The sequence below is a fragment of the Protopterus annectens genome, chromosome 12.part0, assembly GCF_019279795.1.
Source record: "Protopterus annectens isolate FY-2018-M chromosome 12.part0, PAN1.0, whole genome shotgun sequence".
NCBI lineage: Eukaryota > Metazoa > Chordata > Ceratodontiformes > Protopteridae > Protopterus > Protopterus annectens.
The window spans coordinates 557873174-557901044 of NC_056746.1; the positions used below are offsets into that span (position 1 = coordinate 557873174).

The following is a 27871-nucleotide window of genomic DNA, read 5'->3' on the forward strand; positions in this document are numbered from 1 at the left end:
GTGAAGTATCTCAGTTAAATATTGTAAAATCTGAGGTAAATTAGGCACTGCTGTGCTCATCCCTTGAGCCTGGTTCCAGGAACAGAATCTTTAAAATTTTTCAGCATAAGATTTTCTAGTTCTAGGCCTCCTTGCCTCTAAAATGATTTCCATCACTGGTTTACTGAGGGATGGTAAAGGAGAGATTAGGTAATTAGCCATGCTACTAGGTTCAGTGTTTGAAGCTGAGGGTGCAGAATCTGGTTCTCCTGCTGAGACAATAGGGTAGGAGTGTGAGGCAGGTGCCATGGGGCTAACAGTGACACACTGCGCAAGAGGGGGTACCAGTGTTGGCGTGGCCAGTCTGGTGCAATCAAAATAGTCCATGGTTTGTCTTGTTTGATCTTTAGTAGTACTTTGGAGAGCAGAGGCAGAGGAGGAAAGGCATAAACTGATAGGTTTTTCCAGCTGAAGGACAGAACATCCACTTTCCAAGCTTGTTTGTGGGGAGCCCTTGTGCAAACTTTGCCCAATCGATAGTTCTGGGATGTGGCAAACAGGTCTATATCTGGGCTCCCCCATTTGCTTGTCAACATGTTGAAAATCCTTGGTTCCAGTTTCCACTCATGTGGGTCCATGAGGTTTCTGCTTAGTTCGTCTGCCAGTGTATTTAGTTTTCTTAGCAGGAATTGAGCTTGTAGATGCACCTGGTAGCTCAGGGCTGTGTTCCACAATGCCATGGCTAGTCTGCAGAGGGGGTAATAATGTGTACCCCCCCGCTTGTTTATGTACCACATAACAGTGGTGTTGTCTGTCTCTATCACTAATTGTCCTGGAAGAATGTGGTCCTTAAAGGCTGTCAGAGCATTCTGTACAGCTAACATTTCTTTTTGATTGATATGCAAGTGCATTTGACTTGGGTTCCATTTGTCTTGAATGCACTTCCCTGCCAGGTGAGCTCCCCATGCATAGTCTGATGCATCTGTTGTTAGGGTTTGGGAGGCAGGGGGTAGTGTGAATAGTAGTCCCTTGTTTTGGTGGCAGGCCTCTGCCCACCAAAGAAACTCTAGGCGTAGGCAAGGTATGATAGGAATCATTGCTTCTAGATCCTGAGAATGTTGACACCATAGGCTTTTTAGATACCACTGTAGTTTCCTCATATGCAGTCTTGCATATGGAAATAAAAGAATGCAGGAGGCCATGAACCCCAAAGGCTTGTAGTATTTGCCTTGGAGACAGCAGGGTTTTTGTGGCCACTTGTTTGAAGTAGGTTGTCAAATGAATTTGTTTCTCTGGCATGAGGAAAGCCATCTGGGAAGTTGTATTCAAGCTTGCTCCCAGGAATATAATTTGTTGACAGGGTACCAGGTGTGATTTATTTTCATTTATGGTGTACCCCAGACAAGTTATCACCCTTTGTACAAAGGTCAGATGATTCAAAAGTATGTCCTGGCTTTCTGCCCAAATTAGACAATCGTCCAGGTATGGGTATATTTGAATATTTCTTTGCCTGCAAAATGCAATGACTGAAGCTAGGCACTTTGTGAATACCCTGGGCACAGTAGATAAGCCAAAGGGCAGTGCAGAGAACTGATAGTGCGTGTAGCCTGCTTTGAAGCGTAGGTATCTTCTGCAAGATTCCCCGATTGGGATGTGCAGGTATGGGATGTACAGGACGCCACAAACCGTCTTTTCTGGGTACCAGGAAAAGTCTTGAGTAGAAACCTTGTCCCTTTTCCTCTTCTGGTACCAAATGAATAGCCCTCATGCTTAAGAGAGAAAGTACTTGCTTTTGGGCCTCTGCCCACTGATTTGGGGGTAGATCTGACCATCCGCTTGGTGTTGGTAACATGTGGAAATGAAATCTGTATCCCTGGGACACTATATTTAAAACCCATTTTTCCTGGGTAATGAGTTCCCAGTTCTTTGTATGAAGAGTAATCTTTCCCCCAAAGGGGCAATCAGTTGAGAAGTGCTTGGAAGTTTTAAAAAGAAGTCATTGAGACAGTTTACCATAGGGGGAGTTTTATTACTCCCTGATTTAGAAGTTAAGTGGAGGCTCCCCACTGCTTAGTCCTGTGCATACCCTGGGACTGAAGCCTGGGAGCTCTGCTGGATCCGGGTTTGGACTGAGAAGGTCTGGAAGAGGCAGGAAAGGACCAATTCTTGGAAGGCCAATGCCTACTAAACCTTGGGGGATGTACTTGCAAAAATTCTTTAACAGTTTGCATAGATTTAGCTTTTTCCTCCATCTTTTTAAGAACCTCTTCTGCCTTGTTGCCAAACAGGCGGTCCTGGTTTAAGGAAGCATCCAGTAATTTCGCTTTAACATGATCTGGCAAGGATTGCTCCTTAAGCCAAGCATGCCTTCTAAGTACAGACCCAGTTACAGCAGCCCTGCAAGATGCCTCTAGTGAATCGAAACCACATTTATTAGTCGCTTGCCTTTATTGACCATCTCTTGGACATTTTGGTTCATTATTTTGTGGTTTGCCTAAGTCACGCTTTGCTTTTTTACATTGCAAAGTATGTTTTCCAACTTGTTCAGCTGAATGCAGTAAATCCTGTAAATCCTTATTTTCAGCACAATCAGGAATCAACATCATTTTCTGTTTAAGCAATCCAATAATATGCTGCTGATATAACATATGAAACTGGCAGTTTAAGGCCCTAATGGCCAAAGTTGTAGAAGTGTACACCTTCTTACCCCATCTATCTATATGGAATCTCTGTCAGAGGGGGTAGGATTTTTGGCAGTAGTAGCTTTAATGCCCTTGGGTCCCTGTGAAATGGTCTCAGAATCCGCAGTAGGATTTTGAAAACAGGAACTTGTGAGAGTCAGGGACCCTGTAATATCTTAGAGATATCCACAAGCCACAGGACCCGGAGCCAACTTAAAATTAAGACTAACTTTAATGTTCTTTACAAAACAAACGAATCAAACCAAGTGCTTTCACCCAGCTTCTGCCAGGCTTTCTCAAGGACTGAATCAGCATTAAAGTTCGTCTTAATTTTAAGTTGGCTCCGGGTCCTGTGGCTTGTGGATATCTCTAAGTTACCCTGTAATATCTATCAGGTTTTCTGGGAGCAGGAGGTAAAGAGTCAGGGGCCAAGCTAGATTCCGAAAAGACATCATCAACAATGTCTAGTACAGGAGGTATGACTAAAGGCCTGTGCTGGTGCAGTAGTAAGAAATCCCTAAGCCTCTTTTTAGAATCAGAGAAATCCTGACTTTCCCAACGAAAATACTCCTTGAGAGTATGCAATGTTTCACCAAAAGAGAAATCCTCTGAGGGAGAAGCAGAGGGAATAGAGTCCTCTGTATCAGAATCCTAACAAATAGATCAGGGTAAATCCTGGTCATCAGAGGAAACAAGAAGTTATTTACTCACCATAACGTTCGATGTATGCAGTCCATCTCGCCTCACATTCTTACCCATGGGTTCGGAGCCGAATATCGGCTCCGACTCGGCCGATTATACTAGCTCCAAGTCTTTCATTGGCTGGCTAAGCAGGTATCCCATGGTGCACTGCTCCATATCCCCAGATCTAGTTTGCTGCGAAATTCATTTGTACTCCATGCACACATCACATCCATGTAAAGAATAAGCTAAGCAAGGGAACTCTGCAGATGGCAACATAACCACCAAGTCCTCCAGGCAGGGGGAAGGTGGGAGGGTAAGTAAGAATGTGAGGCGAGATGGACTACATACATCGAACGTTATGGTGAGTACATAACTTCTTGATGTTATGTAGTCCTATCTCGCCCACATTCTTACCCGTGGGACAGCGTCCCTAGCACCTACATCCTGGGTGGCTCATAGGAAAATACTCCTGAGAACTCTGGAGCCAAAGGAAGACCTGCCCCTGGAAACCACGTCCAATTTGTAATGAGAAACAAATGTGTGAGGAGAAGCCCAAGTAGCTGCAGCACATATATCATCCATTGACAATCTGGCTTGGTAGGCCGTGGATGTGGAAACAGCCCGAGTAGAGTGAGCCTTGACCGGAAATGATAGATCTTTACTTCCTGCTTGATAGATGAAAGAGATACAGCTAGATATCCATCTAGACAGTGTGACCTTGGATACCGGGGAACCCATTCGGTTGTCGGAAAAAGAAACCAGAAGTTGGTCCGACTTCCGGATATCTTTTGTTCGGTGTAGATAGAAGCGTAATGGTCTATGTACATCCAACTGGTGGAATCTAAATTCTGCCTTGTTGGAAAAGTGGGGAAAGAAAACAGGCAGGTCAATGGAATGAGTTAGGTTAGACACGGAAGCCACTTTAGGAAGAAACGAGGGGTTTGGTCTGAGAGAGACCCTGTCTTGATGGAAGATTAAATATGGAGGTTTGATAAAGAGAGCTTGAATTTCTGAAACTCGCCTTGCTGAAGTGATTGCTATTAAGAAGGCTGTTTTCCAAGTCAAGAATTTCAATTCGCAGGTAGCTGCAGGCTCAAAAGTTGGTAAAGTAAGGGCTTGTAGAACAAAACGAGATCCCAGGGCATGATAGGTTCGGACATTGGTGGACGGAGTAGTAGAGTACCTTTCAGGAACGCCTTACATAGTCTATGTGCCACGAGACTAGGCTCATTCGCTACGTGGAAATTAGAGATCGCCACCAGTTGAACTTTGATGGCGGCTGATGCGGAACCCTGATGGAAAAGCATGGACAAAAACTCCAGAACTGAAGCTATTGGAGCTGTGTAAAGATCAATGCCTCTGGTATGTGCCCAGATAGAAAACCTTCTCCATTTACTAGAATAAATTTTTCTAGTGGATGGTTTATGAGAGGACGATAAGATATGAACCACTTCCGGTGAATAATTATGAAGTCTGACTAATGATGGAAGTGGAGTAGCCAGGCTGTTAACCGGAGGGTCATCAGGGAGGGGTGGAACTGTCCCGACATGTGTGTCAGTAAATCTGGTTGAAGATCCAGAGTCCAAGGAGTGTCCACAGTGAATTGTTGAAGAAAAGGAAACCAAACTTGACGAGGCCAGTATGGGTCAATCAGAATCATTCTGCTTCCCAAGGATTGCGCTTTCTGAATCACCTTTGACAGCAAGGGAAACGGAGGGAAAGCATAAAGCAGACCGGAGGGTCAATCGTGAACCAGAGCATCCCTGGGTGAATCCCCCTGTGGGGGGATCAGCGTGAAGTAGTTGCTGCATTTTGCATTGAGGGGGCTGGCAAAAAGGTCGCAGCAAGGCTGACCCCATCTACTGAAGATCCGCTCTGCAACCACGCGATTCAGGGACCACTCGTAAGGCATCAGAATAGCTCTGCTTGGTCTGTCCGCAATTACGTTGGACTTCCCCGGAATGTGCATTGCGACCAGAAACCGTTGGGAAGTTACTGCCCAATGCCACACTCTCATGGCCTCTCTGCACAGAGGGTAAGACCTGGTTCCCCCTTGCTTGTTCAGATACCACACTACTGACATGTTGTCTGAGTGTATCGCAATCGTCCCTAGAGGAAGAAAATTCTGAAGTGCCTGCAATGCAAGAAGCACTGCTCTCATCTCTAGGACATTGATATGCAGATGTATCTCATGTTCTTGCCACGTGCCTTGGACTGTCCTGCCAAGATAATGCCCCCCCCCATCTGGGAGGCGTCCGTGGTCACCGTGGCAACCGGGCTGGATGGAATGAAGGACTTTCCCCCGTCCAAATTGTTGGTGCACAGCCACCAACTGAGGTCCTGCTTGTATCTGTCCGTGAGTAAGATGGGATGAGACAGTGGAAGTCTTTGGAAAGACCATTGAACAAAGAGGAGCCATTGGAGAATTCTCACATGTAATCGCTCTAGGGGAACCAACATAATGGTCGCTGCCATGGTCCCTAGGAGCTGGAGAACCCATCTTGCCTTCGCTTGTCTCAGGGGCATCAGTACATGCATCTGTTGTTGCAGTATTGTGATCCTTTCTTGCGGTAAAAATGCTCTCATTCGAATGGTCTAATTCTGCTCCTATAAAGGTGACACGCTGTAAGGGCAATAAGGCAGATTTTTCCCAATTTATTGTTATACCTAACTGGTGACACAGATTGATAGTAGCGTCCCTGGTTTGAACTAGTTGATGCCTGGTGGGAGAGGTAAGGAGCCAGTCGTCTAGATACGGAAACACCTGGAATCCCTGACGTCTCAACTGAGCCGTCACCACCGCCATATACTTGGTGAACATCTGGGAGCTGTGGTGAGACCAAAGGGCAGGGCTCGAAAATGGAAATGACTTGCTCCCAGCCGGAAGCGTAGGTGACTCCTGGATGCTTTGAGCATCTTCACATGGTAGTAAGCATCCTTGAGGTCGATGGAGCACATCCATACCTCCTCTCCCAACAATGGGAGAATCGACTGTAGTGTGACCATACGGAACTTGGACTTGTGTACGTAATTGTTCAGTTGGCTGAGATCTAGTATGGGTCTCAGGTCCTCTGTTCTTTTCGGCACCAAAAAGAATCTTGAGTAAGTCCCTAATCCGATCTGGTCTGCGGGGACACGCTGGATGGCTCTTTTTTCTAGCAGCAGAGAGACCTCTGAGGCTGCTTGATCCCTTTGACTGGGTGGTACGTCCGAGATTTTCTTGATTGACGGGGGTTCTGATGAGAACGGAATGAGATAACCTCCGGACACTATCCGTAATACCCATCGGTCCTGGGTAATGGTATCCCATGCTTCCGGAAATAATGAAATTCGACCCCCAACTGGCTCTGGATAAGCGAAGTCAGGCACACCCTCAGAAACGAGAGTATGGAGAACCACAGAAGGATTCGTGGTCTCCCAAATTGCGGGGGCCCCCTCTGCCTCTGGGGTGACGTCTCTCTGGAGGGGGGTTCACCTTGTGCGGCAGGGAAAAACCTCTGTGATTTCTTGAACCACATCCCCCCCCCCGCTGGGCCTTGGGATAAGACCTAGAAGGAAGGGAAAAACGGACCCCTACGGCAGACAGGGTCTTTCCCTCTTGTTCGCACCTGGTGAAGGTGTCTTTCACTTTGGTCCCAAACAAGGAGGAACCATCAAAGGGGGCGTCAGTGAAGGAAGACTTGAAGGCCTCAGCAAAGTGACACAGGCGCAGCCAGGCTTGCCTTCGAAGGCCGACCCCTGAGCTTGCTGCCCTACTCGCTCCCTCGGCTGAATACGAAGAGTTGACAATGGAGTTGAGGGTAGAGACCTAGGCGTTAACCGTCTGGGCCACCGCCTCAGGTACGTTATCCGCAAGACTATCTCCTAACTCTTTGAGGAGATCTCTCTGGAGCCGAGTGAAGTGAGACAGGTAATTCAGCGACCGTAATGTGAAGGTTGCTGACGAGAGGGTACGCTTCCCGTACCGATCCATGGTCCTAGACTCCTTGTTAGGAGGATGGACGGATGAAGAAGACTCTGCTACTTCCTTCTGGGTGGCTGCCGCCACCACCATGGCATCTACAGGGACTCCTTTCAATAGAAACTCTTTGCCCTGGGGGGGGGACTTGTTGGGACGCCTGGGCACAGGCTCCACAGAATCGGGTTTCTCCCACACCCTTCGACAAATGAAGTCAAGGAGCTCGTCGAAGGGTGGAGACACCCAGGAGGCGGAGGGTTGAGCACCAAAAGCCTTAAGGAATACTGACTCCTCCTCAGAAGGGGCTTTGGAAGGTCAGTCACCTCTTTGTTTCAGTATCTCCAGAATATCGGAGAAGGAAACATCATCCGAGGATGACTTGGTGGACCCCTCTGATTCCTCGAGGTCAATATCAGAGGTGAGGGACTCATCTTGGGAGTCTATGTGCTTCCTCTTGCACATTTTCTTTCTGGGGGGCTCCTCAGGCACGAACTCTGAGGGACCCTCAGAAGGTAGGGGACCACTCATGGGGGTTATCCCTAAGCCCTGGTGCTCTGCTGTCCATGGATGGGTGGTGAACAGAAGCTCCCACCGGAATGGTGGGGGAGAGAGTGACCAACCCGCATGATGTAGCTGACGATCTGGCCAGCGTGGTCCGCATAGCCTTGAAGGCCGCCCCCCCTGAATCAGAGGAGCGACCAGTCTCCGAGGCCATGACAGGGGTCGGAGTTCCCTGAGCCGATGTGCCGAGAGGGAGGCTCGGAGCCAAAGTAAGCCCCGAGATGTCCCCCTCGGAACCAACCGAAGAATCCCGAGTCCTGAACCCCGAGGGTGTAGCTGATGGGGTCGGAGCCGAAGCTGGCACCGATGGAGCCGAATGGGGCATTGGAGCCGGCCTAGATACATCACACGGCGCCGAACACTCCGGCTCCGAAGACAGAAATGCGCTCGGAGGAATGATCGAAGACGGTATCAGGATGGGCTCCGGAGCCTACTGGGTCGGAGCCGAAAACAATTTAGTCAAAACCAGTGACTGGAGGAGCCTCTGAACCACCCTATCAACATCCACATCCGAAAGGGTCTTGGAGGATTTGGAGGACAGGGATGGAGAATGCGATCTCCTCTCAGGAAGAACTTGTCTGAGACTGGGCGATCGGCTCCTAGAAGGTTCCAATACTATTGGAGCCGACACAGGTTCACAGTCAATACCGACCCTTCCTGAGGCCCCCGAGGACAGTGGAGCCGAGGAGGTCAATGCAGTTTTAGATATCTTCTCCGGAGGCTCCGATGAAGCTGACGGAGCCGGAGATCTTTTCTTTGACTTGCCAGATTTTGACTTACTGCTAGAAGTCGGATCTATAGCCTTTTCAAAGGAGGGTTTTAAAAATCCCTTTAAGATTAGCTTATTCTTTCTCTCTTGGAGAAGTCTAGGGCTAAACGCAGGGCAAACACTGCATGATTCCTGCAGATGGATGGCTCCTAAGCATTAGACACAAATAGAATGCCCATCGGTAATGGACATTTTATACCCACATTTAGAGCACTTTTTAAACCCGGAAGGTTTGTGCTCCTTGGTATCCTCAGACATCTTGGCAACTGCTCTCACAACACACACACACAAAAAAAAAATTTGAACAAACACAGGCGTTCACCCAAAAGGTGGGAATGACTAGCAGAAGCAACGCTAAACAGTGATCAAACCACACCAAAACTAGCACACACTAAACAAGGGATAGCAAACCACAAGGAAGGGTAGCCGAAACCTCTAAACGGTTAGGACCTAAGTGACACAGAAGGTACAGAGAACTAGGCCCTCTAACTGAAACGGGCCTAGCCCGAGGGAACAGTAAGAGGGATACCACACAACAAAAACACAATCATAATCCTATACTAGACAACTTTAAACAAATCTAGACAAATAGCTATGAAAATAGCTTTTTATGTAAATCAAACTTTTCTTGATCAAGAAAAAAGGGTACTTAGCCACAGCCAAGGGGGACCACGTCCGAGCTACACGAGCAGCAAACAAGATCTGGGGATATGGAGCAGTGCACCATGGGATACCTGCTTAGCCCAGCCAATGAAAGACTTCGAGCTAGTATAATCGGCTGAGTTGGAGCCGATATTCGGCTCCGAACCCACGGGTAGGAATGTAGGCGAGATAGGACTACATAACATCAGAAAATTCAGAATCCTGGGCAGAAGTATCATAAGAAAACTCAGTCCTAGGTCTCTTAGAGGGGGGCGGCTGGCTTCCCCTGATTAAAGTAATAAGGTCTTCAGCCATTCTTATTAATTTTTTTAGGCATAGAGGCCTGACCATGCGGTATGGGCGTCAGTTTTCCATGCATGGTTCGAGTTTTAGGCCTTGAAGAAGAAGATGGCGTCGGTTTAATATGCAAGTCAGTAGGCCTGAATACACCCTCAGAAGATGGTGCCTGCACAGCGGCTCTAGACCCATCCAAGGTAGAGACATCCGCAGGTTCCACAGTTGAAGCATCTCGCGGCATACCGGACTCCGAATGGGTCTCAGTAGAGGCCTGCAAATCTGAAGTAGCGGGTATCAGGGGCTGTGAAAGAGCCTCACTGAGTACCAGCGAACTAGCGACTGGCTTAGGAGAAGCATCGTCGGCAGTTTTGGACCTAGGCGGCCTCTGTCTTTATCTTTGCGTTTTTTCGGAATGTCGGTAGTCAGATGGCTTACCAAAGACATATCAGGATAATTGAACCAAGCACCAAAATATTGAGAAGTGAAAATATACTGACGATGGATAGTTTGTGGTTTAAATAAGGCACAAAACTGACAGCGAGGTACGTCATGGTCAGGGCCTAGGCAAGGAATACAGTACAAATGAAAATCTTTATGAGGTATTTGCTTTCCAAAAGTAATGCAATTATTTACTTTCACTGACATCAGTTTAGAGCAAGAAAAAGTTTCCCCAATGTGGTACTTAGCTTTTAGTTGAAGACTTCGGTTCTGAAACTCGAAAACGAAAATTTCAGGAGTCGTTCGACCGGCACTTGCGAATTGCTTCTGCTTCGGGCACCGCACAGCAAGAAAGACTGATGTAATGGCATCGGCTGCATGTTTTAATACCCCTGATGACCTGACGTCACGGAAGAAGGGACAGTAACCAATGCAGGACCCAAGACTTTGTTAATCAGGCCAAGTGAGGGCTACTGCAAGCAGATAACCCAAATGTGATGACTGCAACAGTGAAACACGAAGAACATCAAGAGGTACAGCTGAGGGACTACCTGATGTAGCTTGTAGTACCTTTTTTTGGACTTCAGACATCGGATATTGATCCCATTTGAAATCTTACCTAAGGTCTCAATGATGGTAATTTCCTCCACTGGAGAGTCAGAACTGTTGAAGTCCTCCTCTGGGAAAGCGTAATCCAGTGGGGAGGGGATCTGAGATGAGTAAGCTAGGGACTCATCCTCTGAAGACTATTACTCTTTGAAAGAAGTTTATTCCCTAACCCTATTCTGAGGAGAGGTAATCCAGGGTGTGGGCGGTACTGAAACCACAGGAGGAGACCTAAGAGAGACGAGAGCATTAAAAATACCCTATGTAAAATTTCTGCAATCCTAAAGTGGATCAGAGGGAGGTGACAAATGCTTTTTTTTTGTTTCTTTTTAGCATGTAGCTCAACTGGATACTGTACAGGAGGAGGAGGCAAACGTTTGCACTGTAACTGGACATACTAACTGAATAAAATGAAAAAGAAGCTGCAGTTGTCACAATAAGAAACCATTTGGTCCCTCAACTGTGGCTCACCACTGAAAAACGATATACTGCCTTCTGTTGGTTTCTTGCTGCTACTTGCATTTACATGCATGCATACCACAGTGTATTTAACTATTTATTGTGACCAACTAGTCTTATTACTGTATTGTATCAAGTACAACGAATACACGGAGACAAACTGCTTCAGTTAATACACATTTACTATTACATTTTCCTTTTGGATCTATAAGCATCCAAGGAAACTCAGTTATCTGAAACGTGGTGTTCCAGCACTATCTGAAACTTGATGTTCCAACTTTATCTTGCTTCATTTTACATCTTTACTTTGTTGATGTCCTTTCAGCTCCCATCTACGCAGTTATTTTTACAGACTTTGTTTCTCAATAACATACTCCTTTACATGGACGCCAATATCCAAGTATGCTATGCCAGCACACTTACTACTTTCTATTTTTCAGCATTTTATACTATTCCTAAATTAAGCCTTTACATTTCAGATCATTCTTGCACCTTTTTATTCAAGCTAATAACCATGCTAGCAACAGTTGTGAAAAGACAGTGAGTACTATTATTCTTTCACGGAGGACCAGACATGGGCCTGGCTTCAACGATGTCAGAATCCACATCCTTCCTAACTAAAATTTGGGAGATTCTCCTAGGGCCCTTGATAATCACAAGTCTAGGCTCCCCCTTGGCATCCGTATTGGAAGCCTGCGGTACTGCCAAGGATGTGCTATCATCTTGATCCACCGTAGCCTCTGTTACAGGCTCAGCCTGTGAATCGGACGTAGGGGCTGAATCTTTCTCCAGGCTAGCAATTGCCTCGGGAGAGACGTCCGTCACAGGCAGTGCAGCGGAAGTTTCAGGCCTAGGCTTCTTGACCTCCCACTTCACAAGCGACTCAGCCTCAGGCCCTGAGAAACCCTCTATATCACTCTTTGCAAGGAGTTTCAAGTGCTGATTCTCCAATATACTGAAAGGGAAGCTAACCTACTTCTCAAAGTTTTAGGCACAAAGGCCTGGCAGACAGAACAAGATCTGTGATTGTGTGCAGGCCCTAGACAAAAAAGGCACTGCTGGTGATTGTCTTTATGTAAAATCTGACTTCCACATGAACATTTGCCTTTCTTGGATGACATTAAACATAACCACAGCGAAAAAGGTAATTTCTTGGATAACATTAAACCTAACCACAATGAAAAAGGTAAAGAAAGGCTTTCCCAATGGGGCACTTATCTGAAATGTTGAGAGGATATCCACTTTGGCAAACAGACCATACGTAAGGGTGAAGTGGCTGGATTGGCAGCAAAGAAGTTCTGAGGATGGTGCGTGAGTTTGCTTACCTTGCAAACTCTTTTCCCCCTTTATGGCCGACGTCTGACAGCAGCCTACATGTGACATACCACACACCCCTAAGTAGTAAAAGTCTTTTACATACTGGCCAACATTGGGTTATCATGTCAGGCAACTCCCTCATGTTAAGAATACTGCAACAGAGGAACAGAAGGCCATTATGGGATATTTGGGCCATATACTCCTTTGTCTCATCATCTCAAGGATATTCCCAACATGAGGTCATCGGTGGGAAATGGCAGAGAATCTGCATCAATGTTGTTGTCTATCTTTGGTTTAGGGAACTCCAATAGGAAGTCAATGTGCTTCCTTCTACAAAAGTGTTTTCTATCCGTCCTTGGGGGATGGACGATTCACACTAAGAGGAGAACTTTAGACTAGAACAGGACAGTTTAGGCACATCACAGTGGTAGCTCTCAGATCTTGTATTCTGTTGTTGAAAAGACTGAGAAACCAAAAGAGGAGGTAGGACACAGTCTTGGGCTGAGACCAAGAGGACTGCAGATGCTAATGGGGAGTCACATGCAGAATAGCCCACAATGTTAACATGGAAGACAACATCGAAGCTATACTCTGGAAAGGATGCCAAGCACCCACCAACAACTCCGACTCCAATTTCACCATCAAGAGGAGTACCAACAACAGAAGCAGCCCTGAAATCACCATCAAGCCTGAGTCAGGCACTTTGAACTGCCGGTCCAAAGGCTTGAATGCTAAGGCATTGGAGACTTGAAACACTGCCGCATGTATTAGCAATCACATCAGCCTCAAAGGCCTGGACTGAAAGCACTGACAAAGGTGCACTGACACTGAAGGTACCGCCAGTGTGGAATACATCAGTGCAAGAGTACTGAAACCACCACTGACTAATTTACTGATGCCAACTCAGACATCTGCAGGGTGCTGAAAATTCTTGTCAGTACTGCTGGTAATACATGGGCTGGTGCGGAGAAAGGAGACATAAAAAAATGAGTAAAGAAAAAGTGCTCCTATCTACCTTGGCACCAGAAGTGGAAGGGACAAGACCAATCTCCTTCAGTAGCAGCTTTAGAACAGCCTTCATAATTTCTCAAGTTCAAAGTCACACAGCAACTATAAAAGGAACGAAATTTGGAAGACCTAGTAGACAGTCTAAAAGGAATGAACCTGATAAGACCCACCACAGACAGACCACCATGCTAACCAATCTTGGAAATGGGGCATCTAAGTGGAAGTTTTGAGATACCAAAGGAAGAAGCACTGTGAGGTACAAAGCAGTCATTTCTTTGGCACAGATGGGGAAAAGGTCCTAAGAAGAAAGAGGCCCTTTCCCATCATCTTTTTATTTCCTGTCTGGATCTCTCAACTGATCCCTATCTTTGTTCATGGTAGAGTCCAAAGACCCTGAGATCAATCTGGGTAATAAGGTGGGGCTATGAGGTAGCAAAGATGGAAATGCCCTACAGTGTGCATTCTTCCCTGGGAATTAAGTCCCTAAGAGTCGACTTATTTTCTCTGTCTTGTCAAACATTTCATAAATACTACAACTGAGATTGAGATGCTGCAGCCCAAGACAGTCTACACAGAGTCTGCCTGTCATACTGTAAGCTTTTATGAAAACACCTGTCACATTTCCTAAATCGTTACCACCGATGATTACCACAATGTAAATAAAAACACAGTCGCTATTCAGAACAACACTGTTAACAAGAATTAACACAGCATAGCAGAACAGAACCTTGCTACCAAAAACAATTGCTGAGGATTAATAACTGAGGTAACACTAAATAAAAAGAAAGACAGTACATACCAAATAACTGTAGAATGACTATTATGGAGTATCAGAGAAACAGGATAAGGAAAAAGCATAAAAAAGGTTAGTACTACTAATTTTCTTTAACGGTAACAAAGACTAGTTAAGAGCAGTGGTGAAACACAGATGAGTAAACTGAAAAGGAGCTGCTAAAATATTTAAATCTAGAGACAGGAAAAATAAACTTGAACTAAGTTCAAGAAAAATGCAGATCTGAGCTGAATACCGAAGATTTCAGTAGAAATAAAATGACAAATGATCATCAGAAAGATGAAGAAACATCAAACTTGATTTTTTTCCAAAGGAAAACACGGCAGTGCTTGTAGTCATTTCTTACTGTGTGAGTTCATCATGCAGTAAAAAGTTATTTGGAAAGGAAGTCAGAGTGCAGAACATTATAGGTAAAAGGAATTAAGCCCTAATGGCCTTAGTCCTCCTGACTCTTATATTATGATATACTGCAAATACACTACTGGACATACTTATCTCATCTTTCTCCTCTCTATCACCTTCATGTTCCACTTTCCCACAACACTGAATCAGCACTTCTTCACAATCCCCTCAGAACAAGTACTGAAAAGCCCTCTCCAGAACTAAAAGTACTAGGTCTACTGGTCCAGACAACAGAACAGGCTGTTTCCTTCTTAGTAAACACTGCCTTAATGACTCATTTGAAAAAAACTGTTTAGAATCACACCCTTTATACTGTTTACATACCTGAAGCATGAAGAACAGCTTCAGAGGTCCTAGGTCACTGAACCTGCCAACTATAAGACCAAATAGCCTTACAAAGCTCATCTGTAAGATAATGGATTAAATCACAGGATTCATTAATAAGGATATTGGGAGATGAAAACTGTCCGACTTTAACCAATTTGGCTTTGTGTATGGCAAATCTTGCCTACTTAACTTAGCTGACTTGTTTGAAAGGGAATGGGCAAATGCAAATCTGTACATACTGCCTACCCGGACCTAGCCAAGACTTCTGACACTAACTTACCACAGGATGAAGAAGTGTTTACTAAACTGTATAGAATAAAAGTGCTAACTGATAAAATTGTGAAATTAAAACAGTTCTTTAAAGCCTTTTTTCATCAATGGTCTGTGACAATTTCCATACATTTTCTTGTAAGACAGACCCATCAGAATGGAGGCAGACAAGGGTTCTTGTTACAAAGTATGATTTCTGGCAGAAGAAAAAGGAAGAAATTGTTCATAAGAGAGCTTATTCAGAGGGAGGGACATTGTGCAGGGCTGATGTGCCCAAATCTGGCCCAAGGAAGTTTAAGGAAATATTTAGATCCTGCAAACAATTGGAAGGATATGCAGATTACCGAGCCCCAGGTGGTAAAAGATGGTGCAATTGTTGAAGACCTTGATAGCAGTGTGAGATGCCAAAGGTTAAGGGGAGATAAACTGAAAGTAGTATGTTTATTTATGAGATGATGTCATGGAATTTGAATTCAGAGGACTACTGTGATTGGTTGGTTGTATTTATTTATATGTGATTAACAATGTATTTAACTGATTCTGAAGAAGTCCACGGTTAGTAGACGAAAGCGCCATCTCTTAATAAATTCAGTGTGCCATATTTTTTACAACTTGGAGTTTGGACGGGTCTTTATCGCCATTGGAATCTAGCCTGCTTAGCATTGCTGCATTTTGGTCTGTGGAAGTACTGCTTGGGGAACGCTTTTTTTAAACTGTGTTTTGATAACATGAAAGTGACAAACCCTCCCTATAAACTTCAGAAACTGTGGCGGTGCCTTGTGGGCAAGAATATGCAGATAAGCAGTCCTCACAAATAAAGTCAGCATTTTTAACTTTTTTTTTTTTTTTGAGAGCATGAAATTGTTTGTTTGACAGATCTAGTATGGATCTCCTCCAACTTTTTTTGATTTTGGGGGGGGGGGGTCACTATGAAAGTCTGGAAGATTGCACATTTCCCCTTAGTCTGAAAGGGGTACCTCTTCTATGGCTCTGCATTTCAACTGCTGACAAGCAATATGTTGTAGAAGCACTAGCTGATTTGTGATGAGGGAAAAGAGACTATGAAAGGGGTAAACAGCCAAAACTCTACTGTGTGAAAATGACTGGGTAGATTATAAGTGATATATAATGTTTGCAGCTGGGAATGTGCCAGTATCATTTGCGATGTAAAATGCTTGCAACCTGGATTGTGTCGTTGTGGTTTGTTTTCGTTTATATAAATGTATGACTGCTCGTGTCATAAGTGATGGTTTAATAAATATGTTTCTTGTTTAAAAAAAGGGGGGGGGGCAGGAATTGAATAATTTATGTAATGTTGCTTAGGTTATAAGATATATAGCAATATATATGAAGTATAATATTTGTTAATGTGTTAATACAGTTTGATTACTTTTGTATAAATATAAATTTGCCTATGTCACAATAAAGGTGTGTTTAAAAAAAAAAACTCTACTGTGTGTTCAGTGTGTGTTCAGAGTTTATAGTCTGATGCCCACTGAACTGAGGTTAAGAGACTACAACTCTTCCAAGGTAGGACACTTTTACAGCCAGAAGGTTTGGAAGGGGTGGGGAAGAGAGGCTAAGGGACAGTCACAGCCCAAGTGGGCTGAAGAAGCCTTCTTTCCTCACATAATATTTTGTTGTCTGCCTTAACACCCTACACAACTTCAGGACTGTTGCTTTCTCTGCAATTGTCTTTTTTTGTCTACACTGGTTCATGCGGATTTTCTTCCTACAGAAGGGCCTTGCGTGGTGGGTAATTCTTTGAATATCTGCAGCGAAGACGCAGTGAAACATTCAATGGTAAATCAGTATTATTAAACCACATAGCTAAATTCAGTTTGCGTACAAACAACTTAAGGTCAATAATAAGGGCAGAAATATCTGCCCTTCTAGTAGGCACAAAGGAGAGTCCTTTAGAAAATAAATCTGCATGAGCTGTAGTAACCTGCAATTATAAATGCTGAAATCACTAGTGGAGTTTGAAATAGTCTTAAATCCTTTAGACTCAGGAACAGAAGCAAATGGCAATCCCACTGGCACTGCTCCTCTCTTTATAAAATTTTCCAAAGCCATACTCTTGCAAGGTTACTGCTTACAACGTAACCTGCACTCCCTTCAACTCCTTAGCATCCACTCTTGACACCTACTGTCTCTTTATCTTCTCATCTTGTCTCCCTGGCTCTCTACTTTCCTACATACTCTCTCTCCACCATTCAGATTTCTGTACCTAGCATACTATTACTAGTTAATAATGCATTTATGTTTCTGTAACACATCATACCTCGGGAACTGACATCTGCATTTGCTGCACAGAATTATCATCTTCTTTGTTATGAACCTTTGTACGAATCTTGCCATGCAATTATCTATCATGTCCTATTTCCTGGTCACCCTGAAAATGGGTTTTGCCCAGTACAGCTAAACTTGTCAATAACTGTAAATAAATACATAAATTTGTCTGTACAGATAAGACAACAGACAAAAAAAATAATTCAAATATGCAGCACTAGAATCAGACTAAGATCTGGTACAACCAGATTATATGACAAAACCCTAAAGACATGTTTCAGGGCTTAGGTCAGCCTATAAAAGATTGTTCAATGGAACAGAGAAGGCTGAAGAAGACTTTACATCTTACTGTTCACATTCTCCAACATTCACTCCTGCTTCAAAGTTCACTCTTTAGTAAGTAAACTGTGAACCGTGACTGACAGGAGAACAGACTTCCTTCATTTGATAAGTAAATCAAAGTGAAGTGCAAACTGAATCTATTAGCATTTTTGTGTAACCATAACATTCTTTCTTGTAGTCTAGTAAAGCTTTGGTTTCAATTCATCGAAGTTGGGTAATCTTCAGTTAATATCATTAAACAAAAATTAAGTTACGGCAAGATATAAATCAGCTTAAAATATATTTTCTGCACTGTAAGACTGAATTGGGGGTGTCATAGGTTCATAGGTGTGTACTAGGCTAATGGCCCTGGAGCCTTTACAAGCCTAGCCCAAATATTTTCCCTGACACCGTGCCACCCGATGTTAGTTAACAGTGCCTCTATCCAGTAGGGCAACTGGAGTGATCCCTGGGGTGAACTTTCTGTTACCCATCCACTCATCGAGATTTCTCTTGAAGAGGGCCAGCAAAGTGCTCTGCTTGACATGAATGGGAAGCTTATTCCAGAGTATGGGCAGTCTTTGGGAAATGAACCCGTTCCTCCAGCATGTTCTGTTGATTGTGGTAGTGAGGTTGTGATCTCTGGAGCGTGTGGCACGGGGGGATTGGGATTTCTTTAGGTGTAACATTTCAAGTAGGGCTGGGTCGGACATGGCTTTAAGTCAAGCAGAGATCACCTCTGAGTAGATAAGAGACTGAGAACAGCTGAAGTTTCTTGAGTCTGTCCTTGTAGGACATGTGTTTAAGGCCTAGGATCCTTTTTGTGAGGTACGTTTGTGCCTCTCCAGCTGTTTTAAGTGTCTGGTCAGGTACATGCCAAAGGGGGCGTTATATTTGATGACTGGTTTAATGAGGGAGGAGTAGAAAGGGATGATGACCTCTTTCTTTCTGGATGCGAACCCTTTAGTTATAAGATGTGCCATGTAGAAGGACTTTCTGACCACAGTGGCAATGTGGTTTTCGAAGGTGAGGTGGATGTTGACCTGGGTGCCCAGATCTCTTAGGGCCCCCTTCAGTGTTTAGTGGGCTCCCATCTACGTGGTAATTCGTGGGAGCTGATTTTTTTTCCAAAGGGAATAATAATGCATTTTTTGGCGGTAAGCTTAAGGCCATGGTTCTGACACCAGTCATTGGTCTCGGAGAGGCCCTTGTATAGTATGTCTGCATCACTTGGGGAGTTGATAATGACTCCTAGCTTGCAGTCATCAGTGAACTTGGTCAGCTAGAGTCCCTCTGTATTGGCCTGGACTTCTGAGACGTAGATGCCAAACAGGAGAGGACCCAGGACCGAGACCTGTGGGACTCCACTTGTGACTAGTGACTTGGAATCCGCAACTTTTACTCTGTAGGTCCTGTCTGAGAGCCAATTTGCAAGCCACCTAGTAATATAAGGATGGATCCCTAGCTTGGTGAGTTTATCAATGATACCTGCGTGGGGAATGGTATCAAAGGCCTTGGCCAGGTATAGGTAGGCTGTAAGCAGTGCCTTACCCTCATCCACAGCCTTGGTGACTGCCTCGAAGACGTCAACCAGGTTCAGCAGGCAGGATCTCCCCTTGACGAAGCCAAACTGTGTGGGGTCAAGAGTTTGGAGATTGCCTGCATCTTTGTTGAGTAGGTCCATGCTGATGGGCTCCTTAGCTATTCATAACAGACTTGTCAGGCTAATGGGGCAGTAGTTCTCAGAGTCTGTAGTTGCTCCCCCTTTGTGGAGAGGGATGACTGTAGCAGTGCGCCATTCATTAGGGACAAAGCCTGAGGTAAGGCTGTGATTGAAAAGGGTACACAGGTGTGGTGCCAGTTCATTTTGTAGTTCATGTAAGATGCAGCCAGGGATATTATCAGGTCCTATGGACACTGCATTCTTGGCTTTGGACAGTGCAGCTCTTACCTGTGCTGCAGAAATGGTGGGTACCAGTCTTTCTTCTGGTACTGTGACAGGGCCTTTGGGGGGGGTAAAGTTGGCACTGAATCTGTCGGCCAGTATACTGGCTTGGTATTGGAGGTGCCATTGTGCAGTAACTCAGACCAAATCTGGTTATTGCCTTGGAGGTTCCTGATATAGCTATAGAAGGCTTTGTGATTGTTTCTGGTGTCAGTCACAATTCTGCCTTCATAGCTGGCTTTAGAGGACTTGATAAGGGGATCTAAATTTTTTGTTGAGTATGGTAACGGAGTTTTTCCAGTCTTGTGACTTAATTTTTTCTGCAAAAGTTTCTTCCTTCTGTTGTAAGGTTTATTGATGGCTGGGGACCACCAGATTGGCTTCCTTTTTTTGGAAGAGCGCGTCTTGGTTGTATTTGGTATGGCAAGATCCATGCATTTGTGTACGTGCTCGTACAGTGTAATGGTGTATGATTCCGAAGTCATGCAGCTATTTTCCACTGGCATGGGTGCAAAGAAGTTAGCCACCTCTGTTTTTAGAAGCCCAAAGTCAGCTTTGGAGATGTTTTTTAGGGTGGTCACCTTAGCAGGGGGTGTGTGGGTGAGATGGAGATTTCCATGGTGATCAGTTTGTGGTCGGATTTAACCAGGAAGGGGTTGACTATAGGTGTGGAGCAATGGTCTCCCATGTTGGTGATAACCAGGGCGTGGATGTTGTCTAGTGGGGGTCAGAATGAGCTGGTCCAGGGCAATGGAATTGATAAATTCCAGGAAGTGGTGGGCAAAAAAAAAAAATTGGAATGCTGACAATGCACTGTGTACTTACTAGGCAGGTATGAAAATTAAAATGTGTTTAATTTATAAAAATGTCCTTACTATATTATTTGTTACACTGGCTGCAATTTACTTGAGATTTAAAAAAAAATATGTGCTGTTTTAAACATTACACACAACAAAAAAAAAATATATATGAAGAAATGTATCCAAAACGTAGCCAAAGCACTGAAACAGGATTCTTGCACCTTTCTTTGCATTTGCAATGCACACTGTCCATTTTATCACAAAAATTATTTCTACTATAAAACTCAACGGTGCATAGTGTGTAATTAAGACAGTTTAATTACAAGACCTGAAACAAGTACAGCCAGCATGCAAAAAAAAAAAAAAAAAAACACCCACACTTCAAAGCTCTGAAAGTCCACACTAAGATTATTCCTTTAGAGGTTATGCATGCTCAAAACTGCAATTTTTCAAATGTTATGATTAACCTTTGCTTAAATCTATTTTCATTTCACTTTCATACATTCGAAAAAAAGACTAACTCTGGAAAATGTTTTCCCCACAGCTATATGGCTATAGTATATGGAGTCAAGTGAAACAGAAAAAAATGCATTTTTTTTTCTCTGCTTAATGTAGTGTCAAATAAAGTTAGGAACATAGCTAAGCTGTACAGTGCATGGGTTACAGAAAGCAACACTGCCCAAGACATGGATTAGAAAAAGCAAAACTGCTAAGGGTAATAGAACGCAAAACTTCCAAGGTCATGGGTAATAGAAAACAAAACTACCCAGGAGACAGAAAATGGTATACAAAACTGTTCTGAGCATGGGTTATGGAAACTCCATGGATGCCCGCTCATTTGAGGGTACAGCTAGTAAATACCATTACATCACTGATTAACGATGGCAGTGTGCCAAGTTCCCACATTCCACATGCCACTGTGCAAACAGGGATCTTGAAACCTTTGAGAAGCTAGTGAAGCCTACAGAAACAGTTTTGCAGGAGGAAAACAAAAAGATTTACATGCTGTAACAGCCTTCTTTTAAGGGCTATATTACTATGAAGTGTTTGAACTACAAACCTGTGCAATCTGCAACATTTCAGGATTAAGACGATTCAGATGAAGGACAAATTCGGCAAACCCAATCAGTGCAAGCTGGATAGTGAACATCTTGCGGAATGTCCAGTAGTCTGTAGCATTTGGAAAAGTGTGTAAAGCCCACTCTTTCAGCATGCTCCGTGGCACCATGTTGCTCTGAACCTCCTTAAGGATGTCACGGAGGACCTGCAATAAAGAAACAAAAGCAGCTTAGGCTGACGTATTCAAGATATTACTCATCTGTGCAAATTCTTAAAGTATAACTGACAAGAGTTATATATACTTCAGTACTGAAGGTTAAGTTCCTGGGGAATAGCACAAATAGCAATGAATGCAGAATGGCTGCAACAGTTCTAATGAGAATTTCTAAACTTGTGCACATAAACTGTGGCACTTACCTTAGAAATCTGTACTACTTGCATACTTTTTTTTATACTTATATATTTTTCAGATAGGTTGGCCGGCTCAATGGCCCTTTCCAGCCATGACCCATTACATAAACAAAAAATTTAAGATATAAGCACTGTGCACATTATAAAGCTACAACTCAAATGCAACAAATTGCATTCCGCATTTATTTCGGTCAGAATTAACACTGCAAAAAATCAACTTCCTATACAAAAACTTCAGAGTGATTCAAAATGTTTTGTCTCATCAAACAAAACAGAGTTTAGCTGACAACAAAATTCAAAGGTTTAGGTTCACAAATGTAGGAGATGGCATGATGATTACATTCTAAACTTTTGGGTAATCTAAAGAAAAAGTGATATTGGTACAGTGTAAACCAAGGTCCAAGAGAAGACTTAAAAACTGCAAATACACATTTATACTGCTGGTTGGGCAATATACCTATCAAACAGAAAATAAAACCACAGTACTTGGTTAAACAACACTGGACTGTAAACAGGACAATGGTATGTACAGTACTGTGGAGAAGCAGCTTTATCTGGGAAAGTACACTAAAGTGAATGATGCATACAGGTATGACCAAAAACCAAAAGGGCAGTTTGCAAAGAGATCTGTACAAGATTACACTGTGCACATTCTTTTCCTTTGGTGACTCGTGTGAGTTTTGTTTTGCATACTTCTAGAGTTCACCCCTTTCAAAATGCCACAGAAACAGCCAGAGCCCTGGTAATGTGGGCCCTGAGTTTGCCTGGAACTGTCTTGTTATGACGAGAATAAGAAATAGCTATACCATGAGATTACCATTTAAAAACTGCCTGTTCAGACACTGCTTTGTTCCTTTTTCTTATCTTCATAGGAGACAAAGAGCTGATCAGCAATCCTGAAGGCTTTAGTCCTGTTAATGTAGTATCAGGATGCCTGTGAAAGTACAGTTTTGTACCTACCATAAATGTAGATGTTCGAGTGTACACCCTGCTGCAGTCATCACACTTGGGTTATCCTGTCGTCAGGCGGTCCCGCAGTCAGCCGGAATTCCAAAGTCTTGGTCTGGCGTCGGATGCTGTCGCTTCTTCCCTGACGTCAGTGCGCCAGGGGTATATATAATGCATCCAACACCATTTTCTTCAGTTTTTCTTGCCCCAGATGTCAGGTGCCCCAAAAAAGGTGGTCAGTAATTAGTACCAAATTAAGTAATTTTTGCACAAACACAAAATCCCTCCAGCTATAAGCAAATACATCAGGAAGGTATTGTAGAGATTTAGCCAGTTAGATCAAAGGAGATGGAGGGAGGGTAACCTGGACTGCAGCAGGGTGTACACTCTAACATCTACATTTATGGTAGGTACAAAACTGTACTATGTTCATCGTGTTACCCTGCTGCAGTCATCACACTTGGGTAGAATCCCAAAGCTAAGGATGGGTGGAGGAGTTATAGAGGGATAGAGGAGGCTAGAAGGCCCTGCAGAACTGCAGTGGCGAAGCCAGCTCTAGTCTTAGAGTAAAGTGGTAAGTGATAGTGTTTGGTAAAGGTGTGTACTGAACTCCAAGTTGCAGCTTCCAAAATCTGCTTGGTTGGAACCCCCCTGAGGAAGGCTGTAGATGTAGCTGTTGCCCTGGTAGAGTGGGGCCTAATGGTAGCAGGAACTGGTTTTCCATGATGGGTATAGCAAAAACGAATGATATGTCCTATCCATTTGGAAATGGTTTGTTTTGATATAGCCTTCCCTTGTGAAGCTGTAGCATAGGATACAAAGAGCTGGTCAGATTTTCTAAAAGCCTTAGTTTTATCCAAGTAGTAACGAAGTTGCCTGTGAATGTCCAAGGAATGCAGGAGTCTTTCTCCTTTGTTCTGTGGATTTGGGAAGAAGGTGGGTAAGTGGATGGTTTGATTTAAAGCCACACTGGAAACCACCTTAGGCATGAAAGATTAGTTCGTAGAGAAACTCTGTCTTGATGGAAAATGAGGAAAGGTTCCACTGCCATTAGTGCCTGCAGCTCTGAGACTCTTCTAGCTGAAGTTATTGCTAGCAGCAGGGCAGTCTTCCATGATAGAAACTGTAGATCTACAGAGAAAGCTGGTTCAAAGGGAGGTAGCGTAAGTTTTTCCAGAAGAAAATTGAGGTCCCATGTTGGTGTAGGTGCTCTCCTGGGGGGCCTAATGTTTTCTGCCCCTCTGAGGAACTGCCTTAGAAGTGGATGCGAAAATAAGGGTGGATCTGTGTTGTAATGGGCTGAAATAGCTGATTCATGAATTTTAATGGAAGAAAAAGAAAGTCCTTTGTGCAACATCTCAGTTAAATACTGTAGAATCTGAGGCATGTGAGGCTGATGTGTGTTTCGGCCTTTAGCTTGGTTCCAGGCGCAAAACCTTTTCCATTTATCCGAATAGGCCTTCCTGGTGCTGGGCCTCCTAGCTTCCAGAATAACATCCATAACTGCTTTGGAAAGAGGATATGGCTGGATGCTTAGGTGATTTGCCATGCAGCCAGATTTAAGGTTTTGAGCTGGCTGTGAAGAATCTGATTGTTTTGCTGTGTGAGCAAATGGGCAATTTGTGGTAAAATCCAAGGTGGGCCCTGGGCCATATTCCACAATAGTGGGTACCAGTGCTGGCGTGGCCAGTCTGGGGCTATGAGTATCAGTTGTGGTCTCTCCTTTCTGACTTTCAGAAGCACCTTTGTGAGGAGAGGCAATGGAGGGAAGGCATATACTGTCAGGTTTTTCCAACTGAATGAGAGTGCGTCCACTTTCCAAGCTTGATGGTGAAGTGTCCTTGTATAAAATTTTGTTAGTTGATAGTTTTGAGGACTGGCAAGCAGGTCTATGTCTGGAAGGCCCCATTTGTGAGTTATCATTGTAAATACCTGTAGATCCATTTTCCACTCGTGGGGATCCATGATGTTTCTGCTGAGGTCGTCTGCCAATGTGTACTTTTTTCCTGGCAGGCATTGAGCTTGTAACTGAACTTGGCAAGCCAGAGCTGTGTTCCACAAGGTCACTGCTTGCCTGCATAGAGGGTAGGAGTGTGTACCCCCTTGTTTGTTTATGTACCACATTACTGTGGTGTTGTCCGTCCTTATTGTAAGTTGTCCTGGATGTACTAGATTCTTGAAGGCTGTCAGAGCATTCTGTACAGCTAGCATCTCTTTTTGATTGATGTGCAGATTCCTTTGATCTGCAGTCCATACGCCTTGAACGCACTGTCCTGCCACGTGTGCCCCCCAGGCGTAGTCCGATGCATCTGTTGTCATAGTTTGCCTGGCTGGGGGCAAGGTGAAAGGCTGACCCTTGTTGAGGTGACATGCCTGTGACCACCATAGAAACTCCTGTTGTAGGCAGGGAATGAGAGATATCATTGTGTCCAAGCTGTCGCTGTGTTGAGACCATACGCTTTTTAGGTACCACTGTAATTTCCTCATATGCAGCTTTGCAAATGGTATTAGTAGTATGCAAGATACCATGAAACCCAAGGCCTGCAGAATTTTTCTTGCAGGTAGTTGGGTCTTTGTTGCCACTGTTTTGAAATATTGAGTCAGTTGTAGTTGTTTGTCTGGCGTCAAATAAGCCTTCTGGGCCGTTGTATTCAAGCTGGCACCCAGGAATGTCATATTCTGTGAGGGTACTAGTTTTGATTTCTTTTCGTTTACTGTGTAACCCAGGCAACTCAGAAGATGTTTTACAAAAGCCAGATGTTGTAAGAGGATGTCCTTGCTTTCTGCTTGGATGAGGCAGTCGTCCAGGTATGGGTATATTTGAATTCCTCTTTGTCTGCAGTATGCAATTACTGGTGCCAGGCATTTTGTGAAGACCCTGGGTGCAGTAGATAAGCCAAAGGGCAGTGCAGAGAATTGGTAATGGGTTGAACCTGCAATGAAACAGAGGTATCTTCTGCAACTTTGTCTGATAGGGACATGCAGGTATGCCTCCTTGAGGTCCAACGTTACTAGCCCTGCTTTCTTGCCCAACATGGGAAGAAGCTGCTGTAGTGTTAGCATCTTGAATTTGGGTACTTGTAAGAAGGTGTTTAGAATTGAAAGGTCCAGAATTGGTCTCCAGGCATTGTCCTTTCTGGGAACTAGAAAGAGTCTTGAGTAAAATCCTTGGCCTTGCTCTCGAGTAGGTACCAGTTGAATGGCTCTCATGTCCATGAGAGCTGTAATTTGTTTTTGTGCCTCTGCCCATTGATTTTGTGGCAGGTTTGGCATTCCTCTTTTCATTGGCAAGGTGTGAAAATGGAATCTGTATCCTCGTGAAATTATGTCTAGGACCCATTTGCCCTTTGTGACAATGTGCCAGTTGTCTGAAAAAAGTGCGAGTTTTCCTCCCAAGGGGGCTGCCAAGAGAGTGTTGCTTGGCCAGATGAGGTGCAAGTCATTGAGTTTGCCTTCTGGTAGTTTGGGACCTGTCTTCTCCTCCCTTCTGTGTTGCAGTGCCCCATTGTCAAAGTTTGTACTGGGCTTGTACTCTGCCTCTTGGACGTCTGTATTTACCCCTCTGTGGTCTGTCAGTAGCTGGAAAGGACCAATTTTTTGTTGGCCACTTTCTGCTGAAGCGAGGGGGCTGTACCTGTAGAAAATCTTTGACTGTCTGCATAGATTTTGCCTTATCCTCCATTTTCTTTAAGACGACTTCTGCTTTAACTCCAAAAAAACATCCTGCTGTAAGGGAGCATCTAGAAGCTTTGCTTTAACATGATCAGGCAGAGTTTGTTCCTTTAACCAAGCATGCCTACGTATAACAGACCCAGTGACAGCTGCTCTGCAGGAAGCCTCTACAGAATCAAACCCACATTGTAAAGTATGTTTGCCCACCTGTTCAGTTGCATGCAACAGATCCTGCATTTCTTTCAATTCAGACTGTTGAGGGAGTGTGCTCATTTTTTGTTTTAACTGAGACATTAGAAATTGCTGATATTTTAGCATGTGAAATTGGCAATTTAGTGTCCTCATAGCTAGAGTGGCTGAGGTGTAAACCATTTTCCCCCACCTGTCTAGTGCCCTGGAGTCCCTTTCAGAGGGTACAGGATTTTTTTGCCATAGAAGCCTTAGCCCCTTTGGGACCCTGAGAGATAGTCTCTGGATCAGCAACAGGGCTTTTATAAAGGAATTTGTGGGAATCAGGCACTCTATAGTATCTGTCAGGTTTGGCTGGAGCAGGAGGCAGAGAATCTGGGTTCAAACTGGATTCTAAGTAAACATCATCCACAATGTCTAAAACTGGGGGGATGGCAAGTGGTCTGTGCTGGGGGGAGTAAAAGAAACTCTCTGAGCCTTTTCTTTGAGTCAGAGTAGTCCTGACCTTCCCAGTGAAAATGTTCCCTCATAGTGTGTAAAGTTTCCCCAAAGGAGTAGTCTTCAGGAGGAGAAGCTGAGGGAATAGAATCCTCAGCATCAGAATCTTCATAAGGGGAGAAGGAGTAATCCTGGTCCTCAGAGGAGCCTGAGGACATAGACACTTGTTCAGAGGAGGCATAATCTTCCTCTTGTCTAGGCCTTTTGTCGGGTGAGGGTTGGGAACCCTTGATTAAAGAGATCAAATCTTCAGCCATTTTGAGCATCTGTTTCTTAGGCATGGTGCCTTGAACTGGAGACTGAAGTGCATCCTTTTTAGGTTTAATAGGAGTCTTAGTCTTAGGATACGTTTTAATGGTGAGCGTCATCGGTCTGAAGATGCTTTCAGAAACTGAAGGTGTTTCTGCAGCACCGACATCTTTATCAGCAGTGTCGTCGGTAGGGGCTAAACAAAATGGCTGCTTCGGCCTAGTACTCTCCGTCAAAAGCTCCGAAGCGGTCTCGGGTTCCAGATCTGCGGTAGTCAGGGGCTGCGTCGGAGCCTC

The 27871-nt window shown here is 44.2% G+C and overlaps 1 protein-coding gene across 1 annotated transcript in view; it reads right to left on the reverse strand.

The window, feature by feature from the left end:
* LOC122816707 (transformation/transcription domain associated protein) overlaps window positions 1-27871 on the reverse strand; it is a gene marked incomplete in the record, with an annotated part of 2794447 nt that overhangs the window by 36225 nt on the left and 2730351 nt on the right. The window contains 1 exon segment of the mRNA XM_044089697.1: window positions 21610-21813. Coding sequence (XP_043945632.1) covers window positions 21610-21813 — 204 coding nt within the window.